At 39.1% G+C, this 22,803-nt stretch overlaps 1 protein-coding gene across 2 annotated transcripts in view; it reads left to right on the top strand.

Annotated features, from left to right (window-relative positions):
* The first annotated feature begins 11,158 nt into the window (after positions 1 to 11,158).
* CEP85L (centrosomal protein 85 like) overlaps positions 11,159 to 22,803 on the top strand; it is a 161,658-nt gene continuing 150,013 nt past the window's right edge. For both annotated transcript variants that reach the window (XM_039246031.1, XM_039246032.1), the window contains exon 1: positions 11,159 to 11,537. In XM_039246031.1, coding sequence (XP_039101962.1) covers positions 11,465 to 11,537 — 73 coding nt within the window. In that variant the 5' untranslated portion in view covers positions 11,159 to 11,464. The remainder of the gene's footprint in view (positions 11,538 to 22,803) is intronic.

Genomic DNA, 22,803 nt, shown 5'->3' with positions numbered 1-22,803 from the left:
GCTGAAGTAGGATTAAAATTTTAGGATTTATAGGGCACTTGGGTGGCTCAGTCGGTTAAACATCTTGACTCTTGAATTCACTTCAGGTCATGATCTCACAGTTCCTGAGTTCAAGCCCTGCATTAGGCTCTGTGCTGATATCACAGAGGCTGCTTGTAATTCTTTCTCTCCCTCTCCCTCTCTCTCTCTCTCCCCTTCCCCCACTTGCGCATACACTCTCTGTCTCCCCCTTTTTCTCTCACATGAGCATTAAAAGAAATTTAAAACTTTAGGATTTATAAAAATTTAGTTTTACAAGAAAAGAATAATAAGCTTTACTTAAAAATGTATTTGTAAACCGTATTTCATGAATCCTTAGCGTCCACTGTTTTTTTTTCAAGGCGCAAGAAAGGAGTACTCTAAATATAGAGTATAATCCTCTCTTGCATGAATTAATAGGACACATTAATAAATATTAGTTTTGTTTATACAAATCCTAAATTATAAAAAACATTTTAAGATGTCGTTTTATGGTAATCATGTTTTTCTCAGTTTATCAATACTCATTTTTTTCTTTGAATATTGTGACACTTTTCACATTAAATGATGTCCTCCTTATCATATTGAAAAAAATTAGATTCAGAGAACCCAAGAGGGGTGAGAGTTAATGAGGCAGCTACAGACAGCATTATAAAGCCCCTGGGCCTAGTGAAATGAGGGAACCTTAATGGCAACTGGAATAGCAAAGAGCATCCCCAGACTCAGTAAAAGTGTGAGTTACAGACATATGATCCTGCAAAGGCTATTTACCAAAATAAATACTCAAATATTTTGAAAGACCAATATAGATCCTGCAGACCTAAATCTAGTGTTTGGTTTGTTTGTTTGTTTCCAATAGGAGAATAATCTGGCTCTTTTTTCTCCCAGAAACCACAGGGTTCAGTATGGGTTACTGGGAGTCTATAAAAACCATCACTTGATAAATGGCAGTCTGGCCGTCACCTGGCAATCTGCCACTTCGCCCAGCTACTCATTGTAGCAATACCCTGGGTCTGGCTCTTTGCCAGTATCTGAAAAGGGATCAAGGCATATGATCTTCACAGTGGCTCTCGAGGTCTCCTTCTTCTGGCACCTTCTCTGGGAGGCAGGCTGTCACCTCAACAGAAAGCCACTTTGCAGCCTACAAACATTACTTTCCAACAGGGGTTGTGTAAGCAGGAGAATGCCCACACGTACCAAAACATTTTAAGGAGATTCATTTTAAGCCTCTGGATGAAAAGGCAACAGGAAAACTCGAGTGCCTGGCACTGGCTTCCCATGTGACAGGTAGGTTCCTAACGGGTGATGATTACCTTGGTCCTGGAAATATGGAGATGCCCACTTTCATCGGCTAGCTGACTCATTTCCTCTAAGGAATTTTAAGCAGTCTGTTCTAAAAGATGGTATGTGGGAAGATGAAAATTCTTTAAAAAAAAATTGTGTGGTAAAGCCCAAACTCAAAACTGGAGCAAAAGTGGCATGGCTCTTCTATGCATCTGAGTTTCTAGAAACAGCTTTAGGCAGCAGGCTCAGAAACTGGATGGACTCAGGGGACATTTTAGGGCAAGCCAGGGTGGGATTAGATGTTCCAGTCTGCACTGTTCTCCTAAGCCTGCCATGATCTGAAACTTAGCTCTTGGGCCTGGGCCAGAACCAGACTGACATTCAAGAGGGAGCAAAGAAGTCAGCAGCGGTCAGGCAACCGCTGGGCAGAATTCTCTGGATAATGCCTTTCTCTCTTTTCTCCCCCAACGCTGATCAAATGCCTCTAACCACCCCCCTCTTTAGTGTCTCTATAGGTCTCTGTTGCTGAGATCATAATATGTTTTAGATTATGAAAATAAATGTTAACTGCTATCTCTATCTTTCGGTCTCAGTTGAAGACAGTTATCCTTCAGCTATCTTTCACGGTATAAATAACTTGCCTAACTTTTCTAAGCCTAAGCTTGCTCCATAACTTCATCAGGAAATTATCTGTAATGAAAAAAAAAAGAACCTAGTTAATTAATATAAAGACCAAGTAATGTAAAAATTTGTGTAATCGCCCAATTAGGAAAATGTCATATAATTTCATGTATATCTTATATAAATACATATGTATGTATATGTGTTTGTATATGTATATGTATATGTAATTTATTTTGTCATCATTTATAGTACATGTACGAAGAGTGAATTTAATTTTAGATGCTTTGGTTCATTGTTAATTCATCTTGTATTCTCTGTGAGCACTTATGATAATGAATGTTTGATATTCAGGTGGCTTTTCTGTGATTTCATTTTGCAGTTCAGTAATTGGAGATTCGAGGTTCATTAAAGACAGAAGTCTCAATTACTATAATGAAAATATAAATTAGTTATTCTACTAGGTTTTAAAAAACCTTTTAAGTCTTACTATGTTGCAAGAAAAGTCTGTAAGATGTTATTCTTTCAAAATTCAGCTTTAGGTAGTTAAAATTGTTAAAAATGGATTCCCTGAACATAACATTGTAAAACTACTAGAAATGTCTAATAAATACCTTGTTTGTGGCTCAGCAGGGGGAAAAAAAAAGGACCAATTTTAATTAATTTTAATTTAGTTCAGATATGTTCAAATATAAGGTGATCTCCGTTTTCTAGGTGCATTCTCAAAAATGAGTTGAAAATAGGACGACTTGATATGCTAAAATTTTGAGGTATAAGTGAAACAAATATCCACACAATATTAGCTTACTTATATCTATTTAATATGCTAATTCAAATATGTTGCTTTTTCCCCACTATCATATTCAACATATATTTACAACCACTACAATGTAATAATTGTTTCACTGCATTTTATTTTTTTTATTTTTTTTTCTTTTATTTTTATTTTTTTATTTATTTTTTTTTTTTACAAATAGTTTATTGTCAAATTAGTTTCTACATAACACTCAGTGCTCATCCCCAAAGTGCCCTCCTTCATGCCCATCCCCCCTGTTTCACTGCATTTTAAAGTGATCTTTAAAAGTTCACTTATCTATTTTTAAAATACAGATTCCAGTTTTGCAGCTTGAATTTAAGTCAGGCTACATGACTTCTTCCATCAATATGTTGTTGATCAAAATAATTAAGAGAGTAACTCATAATATGAGAGGCTGTAAGCACTGGAGTTCAGAGTGACTCATCTCTCCTTAGAGATAATTGGGTTAGAAAAACCTCAGACAAACCAAATTGATATATATGTATATATATGTTTGCCCAATAGAAATTTTAAAAGCTATGAAGTTTATAGAGAGGTAAGCCAATCTTTCACACCTGTCCCTAGTTTTCCCTGCCCTGCTTAGGTACTCAACAAATATTTACTAAATGAATAAGTAATAATTATTTTTATACTGTCTTCTTTTTGTTTTTTAAAATATTACTTTTATTTTAGAAATAACTTAGAAAATATTTAGAAAAAAGATAAGAAATCAGTTTCCCCATAAACCTGAAAACTGCAGCTAGACTTGTGTTTTGTTTTCTGAACATAATGCTTATTAAAATTCCAGACCTCCATTGAAATTTTAGCAAAAACGTCCAATCCTTAAATTAGTCCAGATCATTCTAGGAACTGTTTTTAGTGCTGTTAACTCTAGTTAATTCCAGAGTTCCCTATTTTCTTCCATTGTATAATCAATATGGGGAAAATTCTTTGGATGAAAACTTACCAAAGTTAACAGTTATTGAACTGAATTCTCTTCTACTACCAGAAGTAAGAAAGCTGCTAAGAAAGCCGTGTTCACCTTTGAAAATTATTTGAGTAGGGAAGTTGTAACCAATTAACTACTCTTAGTTAACTAAAATCCTGTTAACTTCAGTGAACATGGCAAATTTCATGTTTGTAGTTTGCTCCTGAAGTATCTTGGATAGTGGCAGATTTTTCTAATTGGGGCAGCAGTTGCCAGGACCAGCCCAATCGGGGTTACTCATTACTTTCTCTCAGGAGTCTGTGTGCCCAACATAAATCTGTTGTTCCTCTAGGGGCGCCTGGATGGCTCAGTTGCTTAAGCATCTGACTTGGCCTTGGGTCATCATCTCACGGTTTCTTGGATTCTGGGTCTCCCTCTCCCTCTCTGCCCCTCCCCAACGTGTGCTCTTGCTCTCTCTGCAAAATAAATAAGCATGAAAAAAAAAAAAAACCCTAAAAACCTGTCATTCCTCTCAATCCTGTCTTCCTTTGCTGTTCAAAACGTAAGGTGCTTATTACATATCTACACTACTGAATAGTTTCAGTCCATGTTGCTTATGTGCTGCCTTCCTGGTGAACCATCCTTTGTTTTCTGTCCTCAGAAACATTTTCATCATGCTTTATAGAGCCCCCACTTTACTATTTAAAACAAACAAACAAATCCAACTCCCTTGTATCTTCACAGATTGTTGCAGTTGTGTTCTCTGGGAAGCAGATGCTAAAATGGCGTTCGGAGAGCGAGAGGTTTATTGTAAGGTAACATCTGTGAAAGATGAAAGGAGCAGGAAATAGGATTGTGAAGACTCAGACCCTAGTGCAGATCTGGCCAGGTCACAGTCAACCCAACAGAGAGCTAGAAAACAAGACTGATGATTACAAGGCTTCCACATTGGAAAGAATGGCAGGCCCCAATGTCTCTGCACGCTCAGTCACAGGCTGGGGCTATCCAGGAAAAGTGTGGTCTCCACTCAAAAGCTGAGGCAGATCCCTCCCTCAGGTGCTAATAGCTGGAAGCTGTCAGTCAACTGCATTCCTTGTGGCTGAACATCAAAGTCTTTTTTTCCCCCCTTAAATAGTTTATTGTCAAGTTGGTTTCCATGTAACACCCAGTGCTCATCCCAACAAGTGCCCTCCTCCATGCCCATCACCCCCTGCCCCTCTGCCCCATCCCCATTCAGCCCTCAGTTTGTTCTCAGCATTCAGGAGTCTCTCATGGTTTGCCTCCTTTCCTCTCCCCAACTATTTCCCCCTTCTTCTCCTGCTTCATTCTCCATTAACTTCCTCCTAATCCACCTATATGTGCAAACATATGGTATCTGTCCTTCTCTGACTTATTTCACTCAGCATAATGCCCTCTAGTTCCATCCATTTTGCTACACGTGGCCAGATTTCATTCTTTCTCATTGCCATGTCGTATTCCATTGTATACATATACCACATCTTCTTGGTCCATTCATCAGTTGATGGACACTTGGGTTCTTTCCATGTTTTGGCTATTGTTGAGAGTTCTGCTTTGAACATTGGGTTTCATGTGCTTCTATGCATCAGCATTTCTGTATCCCTTGGGTAAATTCCTAGCAGTGCTATTGCTGGGTCATAGGGGAGTTCTATTGTTAATTTTTTGAGGAACCTCCATACTGTTTTCCAGAGGGATTGCACCAGCTTACGTTCCCACCAACAGTGTAGGAGGGTGCCCGTTTCTCCACATCCTCGCCAGCATCTAGAGTCTCCTGATTTGTTCATTTTAGCTACTCTGACTGGCGTGAGGTGGTATCTCAGTGTAGTTTTGATCTGCATTTCCCTGATGATGAGGGACGCTGAGCATCATTTCATGTGTCTGTTGGCCATATGGATGTCCTCTTTGGAGAAGTGTCTGTTCATGTCTTCTGACTACTTCTTCACGGGATTATTTGTTTCTTGAAGGGAGATCAGAGACACACAACTCCAATGCTGCCTTATAGATTAATTCCTCCACTGCCTCACCTCTGGAATCTTAAACCCCACAACATTTTCCCCACTTATCCTAATGCCCTATCTTTCCACCATTCACTTCCTTATTGTCATTATATTTGCTTTTCAATTTCATGAGAAACTTCTACTCCCTTATTCCTTCAACCTTCTGTCAACGTTTCAGCCCTCTCTTGATTTCACTGTATACTCCAGATAGGCTAGACCCAGATTCCCATCACTTCACCCATTCTACAACCAATATCCTTGAATTCTTTGCCCCCTTTCCCTAAGTGCCTGCACCACAAAATTCTGTTATACTATCTGCCTTCTTTATTCCTATATTCAAACTGCTGGGTGCAGCTAAAGAAAATCATACAACACCACAGATTAATGTCACATGGTTTCCGATTTTAGCTGAACCCTAAACATTATACAGAAATCCTATAATTAGGCACTTTCTTCTCACATGGCATCTGAAGAAAAATCTTATAATTTGTTTTGCAACATATTGAAAAGCATGATGGGAAAAGAATGGGTTTTGGGATCATAGGGATTAGATCTGAATCCTAGCTCTTTATTGCCTGTATGACCTTACTTCTCTGGGTCTTTTCCTCCAAATCTTTAAAATGGAGCTAATATTGACTGTTAATGACAGATTGTTTTATTTATTTATTTTAAAAATTTTAATTCCCCAGAGTAACTAACATATGTTATATTAGTTTCAGGTGTGCAATATTATGACTCAGCAATTCTATGCATTACTCAGTGCTCATCATGATAAGTGTATTCTTAATCCCCTTCACCTATTTCACCCATCCCCCCACCAACTTTCCCTCTGGTAACCACCAGTTTGTTCTCTATATTAAGTGTCTGTTTTTGGTCTATCTCTTTTATCCTTTGTTTATCTTTTGAAAAAAACTATTTATATTTTTTATTTTCATTTTGATGACAGATTGTTGTGAGGATTACATAAAATATTTAACTGGTTTAGTAAGAGGTCTCAAATCATTTAAATATATATATTCTAAAGTCTCACTACTGCTACCAACTGCAATTTGTTGAAAACCTGCCTTTCCACTGAATTCATCTCAATTTAGTCCATAATGTTTTGGCCATTTTAAGTTATTAAAACAGTCCTCTTATCCACCAGTGCAGGTTAGATAGGAGGCTGTGTGTGTGTGTATGTTTAGTGAAGGCATGAGCTAGTTTCTTGAACTCCAAACTTCACTTTATACACTTACCTTTCTGACGTCTGAACAGGAAGACAGGGAGGAACTTGTCTTTTCTATACATTGTCAGGATTGCTGCCCCCCTCATTGTAAATGACCTTGCACCTTTTCTATAGGCTCAATATGTCCAGGCAGTGACCACAGTAAGTTCCATTCACAAATATGTCAGTCCTAAGAAATTTCAGTAAGCATTATTGTTCCTTGGGACACTTAAATTTGTCTTTTGTTTAAATTCCATCCTTTTCAGCCTTGCCTCCCACTCAAAGTACTGCTCCATGATTTAGTGGTCCATGTGTTACCTACTTTCTCATTGGCCATTACAGCCCAACTTTGGAGCCAAAAATATAGGTGGGATTCATTTTCTGTATCTCTCAGGAATCATGGAGTTTAGATGAGGTATCCTTGTTCTCTTGGCCTGGCCACATCACAGATGAGGAAACTGAGGTATAGACAGATTGAATAACCTTTATGTCTTCTATTTACCTTTCTATCGTTGGATGTATCTGCTAGAAATCTACCTGAGATATTTTTCAAATCCATTGTTAAAAGAATCTCTTAGCTTTATTTTTTTTCCATTATTATAAATGACTATTTGAGATTATAACCACCCATAATAAATTTAGTAACTTGTCATTTTTGTGACCTGGAAGAGGTTATATATTATGGTTATAGTAACATCCTTGATACACCAGCATTATCTGTTCCTTGGAATTTTTTAGTCTTCATCCATAAATCTGCCCCTCTAAAGTGGCAGTTGTTCTCTAGGAGCTATTTAAATTGTTATCAGATGGTTTAATTTTGATATATTTCTGTAAACATTAACCGCTCTTGAAGTTTCATCATATTATGCAGGAGATAGATTTCCTTCTAATTTTAAAATATCACTTTTCTCCTTTTTTATATCACTCTTCAATTCTCTATGATTGTTTGCCCAAAACGACAAATTTATGTGAGAAAAACACATTTAAGATAGTTTAACTTAATCTGATCAGAGATTTATATCCAAATAATATTTTAAAAATTTATTTATTTTGAGAGAAAGAGAGAAAGAGAGAGGAGAGAGGTCAGAAAGAGAGGGAGAGAGAGAATCCCAAGCAGGGTTCATGCTGTCAGCACATAGCCTGACAAGTGGTGGTATGATCCCATGAACTGTGAGATCATGACCTAAGCTGAAATCAACAGTTGGATGCTTAACTGACTGAGCTACCTAGGTGCCCTTCCAAAAGATTTACAAACGCAACATTTATTTTTGTTTTTAATTTTTTAATGTTTATTTATTTTGAGAGACACAGAGAGACAGAACATGAGCAGGGAAGGTGCAGAGAGAGAGGGAGACACAGGATCTGAAGCAGTTCCAGGGTCTGAGCTGTCAGCACAGAGCCGGATGTGGGGCTTGAACCCACAGACCACGAGATCATGACCTGAGCCGAAGTTGGACGCTTAACCGACTGAGCCACCCAGGCACCCCATATTTTTTGTTTTTAAATAATGTCTTTTTTGAATACAGTATTTCATTTTTTTATTTTTAAAAAATTTTATTTTTTTAAATAGTCTCTACACCCAACATGGGGCTTGAACTCACAACCTCTAGATCAAGAGTCACATATGGCATCAACTGAGCCAGCCAGGTGTCCCTGGAATGCAATATTTTAAATGAAAAGTTTAATATAGTTTGATATTAAATATGGTGTTATTGGTACTATTTTACTCTTTTGTGATCTAGTTTATATTTTCTAAAAGTCTCCTTCCAAAATATTAAGTATCTACATTTCACTTAAGCAAGTGTATTTATATATACACACAGTCATTATTTTCATTATTTGCTTTTATTATCTCTGCTTACAAGAACAATTATTGAAAGACTTAAGTTCAGGAATAAATGTCTTTGCTTATAAGATTTTCCTTATCTTTTTTTCATACTTTCATAACAAAACAAAAATATGCCAATTGACAATATCAGGTTTGGTAATGGTTAGGTAGTTCTTAGGCTCTCAAAACTTTGCTATGGTAAATTTTAATCATTCTGAGAGACATGGATACTGAGTGTAATATGGATGTAGGGGGAATCTGAGTTCAGAATCTATATTATTAAAAAAATGGTTACAGTTTATTTTATATACAGAATATTCTCACTTAGTATTTAAGTTACTTTTATTGCATTAGATCTGTATCCTTTCAAGTTTAATTAGTAGGAACACAAAAATTTTTATGTTTGGTGCCAACTGTCAAAGTAACATGTTTTTACTATTTCTTCTTACTCTGTAATAGGTATTTAAAATATTTTTATCTTCAGCAACACATTTTCTTTTGTGTGTGTAGTGGCACATCCTTCACATTAGTAAAAACACATGTAGAAAACCTGCTGAGCAAATGATTTTTTTTTCTAAGATACTACTTAGAATTGAATGGAAGTTGGCCGCTTTTGGAATAACAAATACATATATTTTTAACTCACAAAAGACCGAGATTTATCTGTAATAATTCATACATTTCTTAGAACTGTATTAAAAAAGGTTTGGTGTTTAACAAATACTGTACCTAATATTAGACCATGGTAACTATAAATCATGAAAAAAAGGATACTTTGATAGAGCTCTATAACTTTTTATAATTCTTTTTGGAATTTATTATTAATTTTTAGGCTTCGTTCTGAACGTCCACTATTCAAGTTCCTAAACTTGAATGCCTAAACTTTTCAAATGAGCTCATGCATATTTAAATCAGGAAAAGTAGCCAATCATATCCTTCTTTCATATTTCTGTCACTTTCTGTCCTCAGAACAAGGTGACCCTTGGCCACCAGCTCATTATTTGGAGAAATCAGTGGAACTGTACTGGAGGGAGACTAAATGTAAAACAGCAGTCAAGTAAATTACAACACAGTTGTGGAAAGTAATAAACTACACCACTAAATGTAATTTAACCTCTAAAAGTTTTAAGCAGTATTTCCCAACTCCAAAGTGTTTAAATAGAAAAGCGAGGCCTTTGTTATTAGCAGACTTCTAAAACAAACAAACAAACAAACAAAAAAGCATCTCTGGACTCAAAGTCTTGTTGAAGGTAGGGACTTGCTTTTCAGTTTGTCTCTGATTCATGAGACAGGTGTAGAACCGCTTTCTTCTACAGTGCTCCACCAATATTTATTAGATGGACTATTTTGTATCTAAATATTGGAAGGATCCTAATATTGCCAACGAAGAGTAAAATTTACGAAGACGATGGTGGACCCATTCAGTGTTTCCTCAGATTACTAGCTCTTGTCCTCTAGGTTTAGATAAAAGGTGGGGACTGATCAAATGGAGGAACAAGAAGGTGTAGGGTTTTAAGAAGTTACTCCCATTACTGGTGCGCCTGGGTGGCTTAGTCGGTTAAGCGTCCGACTTTCGCTTAGGTCATGATCTCGCGGTTCGTGGGTTCGAGCCCCGCGTCGGGCTCTGTGCTGACTGCCAGCTCAGAGCCTGGAGCCTGTTTCAGTCTGTGACTCCCTCTCTCTCTGACCCTCCCCTGCTCACGCTGTCTCTCTCTCTCTCTCCTAGAAATAAATAAAACATTAAAAAATATTTTTAAAAAAGTTACTCCCATTACAAACTTTGGTACCATTTTGATTCCTCTCTGGTTGCTTCTCTGAGTTACTGGGCTACCAAATTAAAATGTATGGCCCCTCTCTGAACCCTCTGGTCTTTTTCCTTTCTGCTTCTTCCTACGCACATTATTGTATAGTAGGTATTTTGCTCTCTTCTCCCCCCTCACCTCCCGCCATTGAATTTGCGAGTTCAGGAAAACGACTTCTTTTCTGTCCCCCAAAGCTATCTATAAACGATGTTTTTGGAATGCATGATGACTTTCATCCCAATCTCAAATAAGGTAGGAAGTCCCTCAACCTCTCGCAGGCGAGCTTCTTAGCTGCGCAGCGAAGACAGGTCTTCCTGTTCTCTTCCTGAGAGGAGCCCGGAGGGCCAAGCTAGGGCGGTACCGAAAGATAACGCCCGGGGCCAAATTCTATTCATCCTCTCTTCTCCTCGGGCGGAGCGCAGGGGTGGGGAGGGAGCGATGCAGCCGGTGCGTCGAGCCGACCCATCAGTCGCAGACCGAGCAAACCGGCTTCAGGGTACCCAGCGGCACCGGCCCGCAGTTCCCGCCCCGCGCCGCGCACGCGTTATGTAAGCGCCCGCGGCCCCGCCCCCGACAGGCCCCGCCCCCACCCTGCCCCGCTCGGGCTCCGGCTCTGCCGGCGGAGGGGGCGGAGAGAAGCCGCAGCTGCAACTTCGCCTGGAGGCTGTGATCCTCGCCTGGGCTCAGCCGGGGACCCAGCCGCCGTCACTGCGGAGCCACCGCTTCCTCCGCCCGGGCCTCAGCACAGCGGGCTCGGCCATGGCAGCCGGCGCCGCCGGGGCCGCGGCGAATCTGGCCCCTGCGCTCCCCGCCAGTCGCTGAGCAGCCGTTAACCAGACCGCCCGCCCTCCCGCTGGTGCCGCCGCGGCCGCAGGTTCCGCACAAGTTTCCGCCGCCGAAGAAGCCGGAGGCGAAGGCAGGGCAGGACGGACTAGGGGAGTCGTGCGCCCCCGGCCCTCCCGGCCGCTATGTGGGGGCGCTTCCTGGTCCCGGAGGCCGGCGGCCAGGACAGCCCCGGCGGAGCCCGCAGTCTCGCGGCGGGTAAGTAACGGGACAGTTCCCCCCTCCCCCCGCCCGCTGGTGTGGGGGTCGCGACGCCCCGGGACCCCGCCGCCGTTCCCTTCTCTTCTCAGGCCTGCCTTCCCCCCAGGCCGCCTCCCCGACGCCGCCGCGCGCCCGCCCGCCGCGTTTCCTCGCGGCTGCCGACACCCCGGCACCGCGGGGCTGACATCTGGCGGGCCGCGTCCCCGGTCCCGTCCGCCCCTGCATCGCGCGGCCGGGCGGCCAGCCCGCTCCTCCTCGGGCCGCAGCCCCAGCGCCCCAACTTCAAGCTCGCCGGGGCCTCCTCTGGTTGCGCTTTGTTGTCCGGCCTCCTCCCTTGCCCTCGTGGGGTGTGTGGCCAGCGTGGATAACGGGGCTCACGGGGGCCTGAGCGGGAAGGTCGCTGCGACCGTGCTGCGGCGGCTCGGGGCGCGCCGGGGAGGGCCGGGGTCTGCGGCGCCCACGCCCGCAGCTGCTACTTGCGGCGTTTTGGGGCGGGAGGAGGTTGCTGGTGATGCCATCTCCTCAGTTAAGTGATCCCCGAGGGCACTTAAGCCCCTCAGTGAAACCTGGTCACCTCCCCGCAGCTCTGTCTCTCTCTGGCGTAAGGGGAGGACACGTCCCGCATGAGCCCATAGATCCCTGGGCGGTGGGGGTGTTACTGCGTTTGCCTCTCCCTGGCCCCTTCAGGGAAGATTTGGAGATTGCCGCGTTCAGTGTGTGAAGGGAGCGGTTTGTATCGGACAGCCATTTCATGCCTGCATCGCTCAGAAGTTGTGTAGGAGCCACCAGATTGGGATAAATCCTTCCCTCATTTGGGATAAAAAAGATAAGGCTTAAAAAAAATAAGGCTTGGGTTGCCTGTGACAAGTTATGTGACGCTGACGATTCCTCAAGGCACTTTAATTGGTTCTTGAACCCTTTGAGAAGCTGAAAGTTATATTTTATCCATCAAAATTGACATATGTAAATCTTTTTTCCTACAATTTTAGATGGTTCTCGAACTCCTAAGTAACCTTGTTCCACAAAATGTTTTGAGTTCAATTTGTAACTGACATTTTTGTATACATTTTTAAAGCTATTTGCAAAACAAAAAAACGTAGCAACAGCATTTGGAGGTGAGAACTTTTTTTTCTGGTAGCATTTTCTGTTCTTTAAAATATACTAGGCACAGTTGCTATTAAAATTTCAAATAATGCAATTCTGTGATAGTTTAGAAATTTGTAATATGGTTTTTTTAGACATATAATTTTACCAGCAATTGGGGGAGTGTAATTGACAAGTAGAAATTGTATATATACTTAAGGTATATAGCTTGATGTTTTGATTTATGTGTGCATTGTGAAATGATCTTCACAATCAAGCTGTTTAACATATCCATCACCTCATAGAGTTACAGTATTTTTGTGTGTGTGTGATGAGAACACTTAAGATTTATCCTCTTAGCAAATTTCCAGCATACAGCACAGTATTAAGTATGGTCCCCATACTGTATTTGATACATATGTAAATTTTAAAATCCAGAGTTAGATTTAAAATCATTCTCTTAAGTTGGGTTCTGCAACACTTTTAGAAATAATGGAATTTAATGTAGGCATGGATTTAGTTAAAAAAAAATGTAAGTAGGAATTATCTTCTCTAAGACGTATACCATTGTCCTAAGAAGGGGAACTTCAGTTGAGAGGTTTCTGATGCTTACTGAGTACTTAGAATCCTACAATTAAAGTTAACTTCAGTGAGAGGACACTTCATTATCTCTAGGGGTTGGAGGGAATGGTTTCAATTTATCTGTACCTGTCAAAAGCCATCTGTAGTATCTTTGTAACCTAACCTCTTGAAATAGATTTGTAATAATAACATGTTTGGAGATATAATGTCACCCAAGCATTGTATCCATTTTCCCCATTGTTTTCCATGAAGAAGAAAGCCTCATAGTGAGTAGAAGTTAAGTCACTGAAGGAAGGACTTTGAGGTTGTATTGCAGGCCCTAGACTTTTGCTGTAGCAAAGGATATAGTAGAAGGAGATACTTTATAAATAGTACCCAAGTTGAAGGAATTTGGACAGGAAAGCTTTACAAAGCATATATTTTATCTCAGTTTTGACAGTGATAAACCATTGGTAAGTCAGGACATGCCTTTCCAATAAATTTTTTTTTCAGCTATATGCTGAGAGTGGTTTACTTTACAGTAATAATGATGTACTTTTTGTTATGCTTCTTTATTCTTAAAAAATTTTTTTTAAAAATGTTTATTTACTGAAGAGAGACAGAGTGTGAGCAGGGGAGGGGCAGAGAGAGAGAGAGGGGGGCACAGAATCCTGAGCTGTCACCATAGAGCCCAACTCTGGGCTCGAACTCACAAGCCGTGAGATCTTGTCTGAACTGACGTTGGACACTTAACCAACTGAGCATCCCAGGTACCCTTATGCTTCTTTATTCTTGAGCAAATAAGTATTTAGAATTACTTTTTCATTAATTTTATAAAGTTATACCTTAGATGAAAAGCTTATGTGTAGTTTCTTTTACAAGTGAGCAGATGGTGAAGGTCAGGATAACGACTTCTGAGTTGATTTATGCAGGGATTTCTTTTACCTTTCTGAGAATTTGAAGATAATTTATAGTTTTGAAATAATGTCCAGTATATCTTTTGACTAACTTGAACAATTTCAGAATTTTGTGAAAATGAAGAGTTGTTTCCTGACTGTATTTGTCAGCAATCATTTTAATCCTGAAGGCCAATATGAAATCGGGGATAAGCAAATAATTTCTGGTATTGAAATGAGTTTATTTCAGTATGTGGGTAAATTCTAGGTATCCTAAAACTGATTCGTTTATAGAAATATGTAGTTAGACTAAAGAGAAAATCAACTGTGATATAGAATCAGCTGAAAATATTGAAGGGAACATTGTTTTAAGGTAATGTTGTAAAATCAAATAGGAATAATAACAAGTGTGGTTTGGAGAATACTGAACTTTTGATCTTTGCTTAGAGATTTAATTTGTTTTGGTACCTACAGTTTTTCAGCTTTATCAAGTAAGGGTTTATAACTGTAAATAAGATGAATGTGTTCATATATTTCCATACAAAGAAAAAACAAAAGCCCTCCTCCCCTTACCCTCTTTTCTCTTGGCAAGTATGCTTAAAAAGCTAATTTTATTTTGAGAGAAAGTACAAGTTGGGGAGGGGTAGAGAGAATCCCAAGCAGGCTTCACAATGTCAGTGCAGAGCCTGATGCCGGGCTCAAATTCACTAACTGTGAGATCATGATCCGAGCCGAAGTTGGACGATTGACCGACTGAGCCACCCAGTCGCCCCTTGGAAGCTTATTTTAAATAGAACAAGTAATATGTCTTTATGTATTTGATTGAAAGCATTTGAGAATACCTTACTATTCAAAATGTGTAATCAGAGGGAAAGGGAGAGATAGACTCTAAGTAGGCTCCTTGCCCTTCCTGGAGCCTAAAGTAAGGCTCCATCTTTTCACAGGGAGATCATGACCTGAGCCTAAATTAAGTCTGAACCTTAACCGATTGAGCCATTCAGGCACCCTTTTCCCTTATGTTTTAAAAATCTAGTATGATACAGTGGTATTTTGAGTAGGTATACCTAGTTATACCAAATTTGATTCATTTTATAAATTATACTTTAAAAATATTAATATTTTGAACGCTTACAACATTTGGGGCAGGATATGATAGTTTTAACGTATGCTATAAAATATGAAAACACAAGATCTGGAGAAATGTCATTTGTTTAGTGTCTTGAGCTTGAAATTTACTTCTTTCTAGTTGACGCATTGCTATAAGGTGTTTGGTGATGTCATAATGATAGTGGTAACTGGCACGATTACATCAAAACACTAAGGCTTTCTGCTGTGGTTCTGAATTAGATGGATCTAAAAGTACTGTGGTAACAATGAAACATAACTCTTTTGCCTGAACTCATTTGGACATGTTCTATTATAATAGGCTTTGGGTGGTGAGGGATGAATCTTAACTTTAGTGATGACTGTTATGAAATGAACTTGATTAGTAATTGGAACTTGATCATTTCTTGGCTTGATTTCAGCTGGTAAATTAATCTGAGGCCAGAATAAATGGACAGTTGACAACCACTATTGTCATGTTGTGAATATTTCTGTATGTTGAGAACAGAAAGATTTTACAGAGTCATAATTTTTCTGACTGGATGAAATGTTTGTATGCATATTCTGAGAAAATGGTGACGACATGAAGAGTCCTGGATAGTATTTTACTGAGTGATGGCTTAATTAGTGGGAACTAATATGTAAAATGTGCATTAAAAAATGAAGAATGTCATCATCTAGATAACTTCTAAAGCTGTAGTGAGATACTAATTATAATTACAACTTTAAGCATATTGGTATTTTACACTGCCAAAAGAATATTCTGAAAAGAATTTATCATATAAAGTATTCATTTTAAGAATGGGAATGGTCAACATAAAAAGAGCATCAAATTACTTTTCATACTAATATTCTTACTTCCACTCTCTATTTTTCCTTAATTATAAAAATCCATTGTTATTACCTAGTATAGTGGTTGGCACATAATATGTACTTGGCAAATGTTTGTGAGTCATTCTTTCAATAAATACTGTGTAGTAGACACTGTACTAGGCTGTAGCGATACATCACTGAACAATAAAGATAAGGTCCCAGCTCTGTGGGAGCTTACATTCTAGTGAGGACGAAGCCGTCTGTAAGTAAACCAGCAACAAGATAATTCACCTGGTAAGTACTGTGAAAACAAAGAAACTGAGTGAGATGGCAGAGGATGGGTAGAGCTGCTTTGGATAGGCTGGTCAGGGAAGGCCTTTCTAAGGAGGTAACATTGTTGAGAGCAGAATGATGAGAAGGAGCCGGACATGAGGGAAGAGTGTTGAGGCACAGGGCACACAGAAACAGCTCCAAGGTAGAAATGAGTTTGAGGAATATCAAGAGCCAGTGAACCTGGAGCATGGAGATCGATCAGGGATGTGAGGTGAGGGAGACCAGATAATGTAGGGCATTGTAAGAACTTTGGATTCCCTTCTTTGTGAGGGGAATCTAGATCTAAAAAGAGTAGGAGAGATGACTGTTCATTTCATTCATTCACTGGAGAGTGCCTGCTATGAGACAGACACTCTTCTAGTATTGGGGAAACAGAATAGACATTCTCTATTTTTGGTCTTTATGGATCACTCCTGGCTGTTCTGTGGGGAAGAACTGTGGAGGGATGGGGAAAGAAGAGCAGTAGGGAAGCCAGTTAATAGATCATTGCAGTTAATAGGTTACTTAAAATAGATGGGCTGGGATCACAATGGTTAAGATTGGATTTGGGGAGAAGAAAATGGGTTTGGAATATACTCGAGAAAGCTGAGAGTATTTACTAATGGTTTGGGATGACAAAGGAGGGAAAGAGGGATCAAAAATGATATCTTAGTTTTGGCTTCAGATTGTGGCTGGTGGTGCTATTTCCTGAGGTGAGGGGGAAGAGTGAGGAAGGCAAATGGAATCAATAGCTCTCGTTTTGGCCATATGAAGTATGAGATGCTTTTTAGAGGTTCAGGCACCATGTTGAGTAGGAAGCTGGATACGCAAGTTGAACTCAGTGCAGAGATAGGAGAGGTGGAAGTAGGAATTTCGACAGATACCTGTGTATAAATGGTGTTTAAAGGTGTTCACATGGAGAGAATATAGTGAATACAGCAGAGGATCAAGCTCTGGGTCGTTTCATGTTTCCTGTCCGGTAGAGGAAGAGGAACAATCCAAAGAAACTGAGAGGGAGCAGCCGGTGAGTTAGGAATAAAACCACAGTGTGATGTTCTAGAAGAGAGGAGGCTGAGGGGAGGAGTGATCACTAAAGTCTTGTAGTTCCAAGAGGTCATATAAAATGAGCCAGAATAGATCAGTGTACCTGAGCAGTTTCTGTGAGAAACTCTTAAAAATTTGAAAATTGGCCAGAATTAGAGAATCTCTAATCCACTCAATTCTTTTTTTTTTTTATTTATTTTTTGAGAGAGAGAGTGCTGTGTAGAAGGGGAGAGAGAGAGAGAGAGGAGGAGAGGGAGGGAGAGGGAGGGAGACAGGAACCCAAGCTGGTCCACCCTGACAGCAGATAACCCAGCATGGGTGCAAACTCACAAACCAAGAGATCATGATCTGAGCTGAAGTCTGACACCCAACCAACTGAGCCACCTAGGCGCCCCTTCACTCAGTTGCATAGAGATTGATACCTAAGTGCTAAATAAAAGTTTGGATTGCCTTTTCCTTACTACTTCTCAAGCTAGGGTGACCAACTGTCTGGGTTTGCCTGGGATGTTCGGTTTCAAAACTAAGGGAGGGGAAGTGTCTCCTGGGATGCCATACGTTGAACAGTGGCTGAACCTTGACTCAAGTCATCTGAAATAGTGCTAAGTGTTCTTCCCACCAGAGTAGATTTTCTTAATCCAGGGTACCAGACTTTGGTATTTAGTTTTATTTCATTCTGTGGCCTGAGAATCTGCCTCAAAATAGTGACTCTCTATTTTTGTCTTTTCTCCTGTGATAAATGGTTTTAAGACTTCATTACATAGTGCTAAAATAATTCAAGTTGTTAAGTTTTTAAATTCCTTTAAAGAATGAGTTTGAGATCAGGACTTTTGTTCTGTGCCTTTTCAATATAGTAGATGTTTAGTGAGTAAACTTCATTGCTTTATTGATGCTATTTTCAGTACTAAAATTCAGAGTTACAGATGAACTATAGTTCTTAGTTATCCTGCAGGAGAATGGGATGAAAGATTTGGACTAAATTTTGTGTAAAGTTCAAAGTTTCCCACAAGGTGGATACATTGCAGACAGATTGTGTGTTTTTTTGTAAGAAATCTATATGGCCTTACTCTGGCATTACAGAAGCTTTTTTGAAGCTTTCTAAGTAGTGCTGAGCATTCTGTCTTGTTTTAGGTACGATGTACTGAAAACTTTGACTAGAAATTAAGTTCTTTAATTTTGGGGAGATATTTATTAATTTTCTCAAAACTTTATTGTGAAATGTTTTAGTACTAAAGTTTTGTTTCAGTTTTGGCACTTTAAATGTGTTGTGTGTGACACTTAGGTTCCTAAGTATGAGTAAACAAAAGGCTAATTGAGAAATGATTAGCCTACTCAGCTTTCTTTGGAGGTTAATGGCTAGGTAAATAAAAGTAACATTTATTAGGTCTGACAGTTTACTTGGGAAAATTTATTTTGATTGGGATTTTTATTTTCTTCTGGATGCTGTTGATCCTTCTAAGTTTTGGCATAACTTGCTACCCTGTAGAATGTTTTTTCTAGTGGTACTATGAAATAGTTACAGGCAAACACAAAGGTAGGCCTCTGGAATACTGCTTGGTATACTTTGTCCACATTTGTGGTGGTTTTATTCAAAACTTCTCATTTTTACCAGTTTATAAACTGGAACAAAGGCTTATGGGAGATTAAATGTGGTCCTCATTCCAGTTAACTGCCAATATAATTTTTTTTTTTTGAATACAGCATTTCAAGTAACCAGAATATAAGCTAGGACTTCCACCTGTTTACGTATTGAAATCAACATGCATGTAATTTTTTTCATTGCAGGAGGTAGACTTGTCCATGTTGTTTGCTGCCCTAACCCTCTTGAATTCCTTTCTTTATATAATAAGTACTTGGCATATATTTATTGGTCTGAATTCATACTTTTTCTATGAAAGGCAAGCCACTTATTTATCTGATTATCGTTCTTAATTGAGGTAATTTTAATCTCAGCCTGAACCAATGAAAGTTTTTCCTTTTTATGCTAGAATTGAGAATAAGAAAATTACAGAATCACATTGAAGGAATATAGTCTTATACCTTTTGTAGTAATGTGTTTAAAATTATTCATAGTAGTTAATGAATGAACTTCCCTATTTGTTTATGTTTAGAAAGCAAAGAATACTAGTTTTTGATTTTTATTTTATTTTATTTATTTATTTATTTTTTTAAATATTTTTATTTATTTCTAGGAGAGAGAGAGAGAGACAGCGTGAGCAGGGGAGGGTCAGAGAGAGGGAGACACAGACTCTGAAACAGGCTCCAGGCTCCGAGCTGGCAGTTAGCACAGAGCCCGACTCGGGGCTCGAACCCACGAACCGTGAGATCATGACCTAAGCGAAAGTCGGACGCTTAACCGACTAAGCCACCCAGGCGCCCCTAGTTTTTGATTTTTTAAATTCAGTTTTAATTTACAATCCTACCAGCAGTGCACAAGGGTTCCCTTTTCTCCACATCCTTACAATATTTATTTTTAGTTTTTATTTTTTGATAATAGCCATTCTAATGGGTGTGAGGTGGTATCTCATTGTGCTTTTGATTTTCATTTTCCTGATGGTTAGTGATGTTGATGTTGAGCACCTTTTCATGTATCTGTAGGCCATTTTTATGTCTTTTTTGGAAAAATACCTATTCAGATTTTCAGCCCATTTAAAAAATCTAATTTGTTGTTATTGCTGTTGCTGTTGAGTTGTAGGAGTTTCTTATATATTTTGGATATTAACCCCCTGTCAGATATATGGTTTGGAAATACTTTTTCCCATTCCATAGTTTGCCTTTTCCTTTTGTTGATGGTTTCCTTTGCTGCACAGAAGCTTTTTTAGTTTAATATAGTCCCACTTGTTTATTTTTGCTTATGTTGCCTTTGCTTTTGGTGTCAAATAAAAACAAAAACAAAAACAAAACATTGCCAAGATTGATGTCAAAGAGTTTACCCTCCATTTTCTTCTAGGAGTTTCATGGTTTCAAATATTTAACCAAATATGTTCAAATATTTAACCCGTTTTGAGTTCATCTTTGTCTATGGTATTAAGATAGGGGCTCAGTTTTATTCTTTGGCATGTGGCTGCCCAATTATCCCAGCACCATGTATTGAAGAGACCATCATTTTCCCATTGAGCATTGTTGACTCCTTTGTAGTAAATTAATACAGCATATATGTGTGGGTTTGTGTCTGGGCCTTTTTTTTTTTGGTTTATTTTTGAGAGAGAAAGAGAGAGAGAGAGAGTGAGCGAGCAGGGGAGGGGGCAGATAGGGTGGGAGAGAGAGAATCCCAAGCAGGCTCTGTACTGTCAGCACAGTGCCTGATGCAGGGCTTGGGCTCAAGAACTGTGAGATCATGACCTGAGGCAAAACCAGGAGTTGAATGCTTAACTGACTGAGCCATCCAGATACCCCTAATTCTGGGCCATTTATTTGGTTCCATTGATTTGTGTGTTTGTTTTTATGCCTGGCACTTTAAAAAGCTGTTTTTTCATATTAATTCAATTATCACAAACCCCTATAAGAGAGATACTCTAATTCGTTTTCTCTTTTTACATGTGAAGAAACTGAGGGACAGATTAGATAAGTGACTGAAGGTCTCACTGCTAATAAGAGGTGAAATAAAGCTTGAGTCCAGGCAGCCTGGTTTCACAGTCCATTTTTTACCACTAAGCTACACTATTATTTCTGTAATAAAGGAAAAAAAAATAGGTCTATTAGAGTCACGTACCCTATGATCAACAGTACTCAAGTGGACTGGAGGATGGCAATGAAGAACATAAATATTGTTATATTAAGTTTCCTTCATTTTAACTAGATATTCTCCAGTGTAGTTGGAGATTTTTTTTCTCTGTGTGTATGTGTGATTACTATTAATGTGAATGCTTTTTTATGTTTTAATGTTCTTTTTAAATTTTTTGTGACTTTTTTGTGTTTTTTGGCCCAGTGGGAGGTTGTTTCTCAAATTTATTAGGTATTTTAGCCATCACCTCCTCAAACCACTTATAATAATTATTTTTTTAGCTGTTTTGGTAAATCCTGCTCTTTAGGCACTTAAATGCAAACCAACTCAAGGGATAGTTAAAAATCTTCTGGATTTTAAAATAAACAGACAACTCCCCAAAACCTTTATTTGATCATTCTTCTAAAAGGAACAATATTTTTAGATCCAATTATAATGCTTCCAAAATTTTAATTTTATACCATTAACATTTATTACCTAGTAGTAATAATAATTGCTTAACATTTATTGAGACCCTGCCTGCCTCTGCAGCTCTGTGTTAGAGACTTTAAAAAAAATTATCTTTCACTGTTCTTAGTTTGCTTAGGGAGAAGAAAGTCCTATACAGATGGGTTAATATAATTTAGTAAATCCCATTCTGGAATTTTGAGTGATATATTAGGAGAGCAGGAAGGAACAGTTATTGAATCCCACTGAATACCTCCTGGAGGAATCAGAAGACATTTTGAACAAGATTCAGAACTGGGACTTTTAAAGAAGGTATGGAAGGAAAATAGCATGGAGTCATTAAAGAACCTCGACTGTCTGGAGGCGGTGATTAAGTGTGTGTGGCTAGAGAGTGTTTGCAGGGCAGCTGGCATAGGGAGGGAGGGGTTGCAAAGGAAAAGAAACTGGTGCTGTAATTGGTGAAGTTTGCAGGAAGGTGCTTACAGATCTATGTAAGCAAGAGAATGACAAATGTGTTTCATTCTCAGAAGATTGGTAGTAGGGTCTAGGATGGCTTGGGTGGGATTACTTTAGTGGGAGATTCTTGCAGCAGTCCAACCAAAATATATGATCTTTGGCGGTGGGCACGGAGAGGAGACATCTAATTCCGTTTAGTCGTTTCAGAATGGACTGAACAGTTTTAGATAACTGATTACTTTTTTTTTTTTTTTTAAATTTTTTAATGTTTTATTTCTAGGAGAGAGAGAGAGACAGCGTGAGCAGGGGAGGGTCACAGAGAGAGGGAGTCACAGACTCTGAAACAGGCTCCAGGCTGTGAGCCGGCAGTCAGCACAGAGCCTGACGCGGGCCTCGAACCCACGAACCGTGAGATCATGACCTAAGCGAAAGTCGGATGCTTAACCGACTAAGCCACCCAGGCGCCCCGATAACTGATTACTTTTAAATGTTAAGGAATAGTTGTTTTGTTGTTGTTGTCTTCCCTGGATTTATTCCTTTTAAACTTAGTCGTATGTTGATTTCTACTGATAGAATTGGTCAGTTGAAGGCCACTTTGTGTAAAAGTACTTTGTAGTTGGTAACATTCAGAGGTGTTAAAATGTGAGTATGTACATCTTATGTCATATAAGGGTAAGTGTACTTTGATACTTTTCTGTTTTGTTTTATGTAAAACAGTTGGTCTCAACCCACTGATAACCTGCATTTTGAGAAACACTGCAGTTTGTATTCATGATATGTATTTAGCTTTTTATGTAAAAATAAATATGCTTTGTCAGTGGTGTTA

This window comes from Hyaena hyaena, unplaced genomic scaffold, assembly GCF_003009895.1.
Source record: "Hyaena hyaena isolate Hyena2069 unplaced genomic scaffold, ASM300989v1 scaffold_279, whole genome shotgun sequence".
Classification (NCBI taxonomy): Eukaryota; Metazoa; Chordata; class Mammalia; order Carnivora; family Hyaenidae; genus Hyaena; species Hyaena hyaena.
This window is presented reverse-complemented; position numbering and strand designations above follow the sequence as displayed.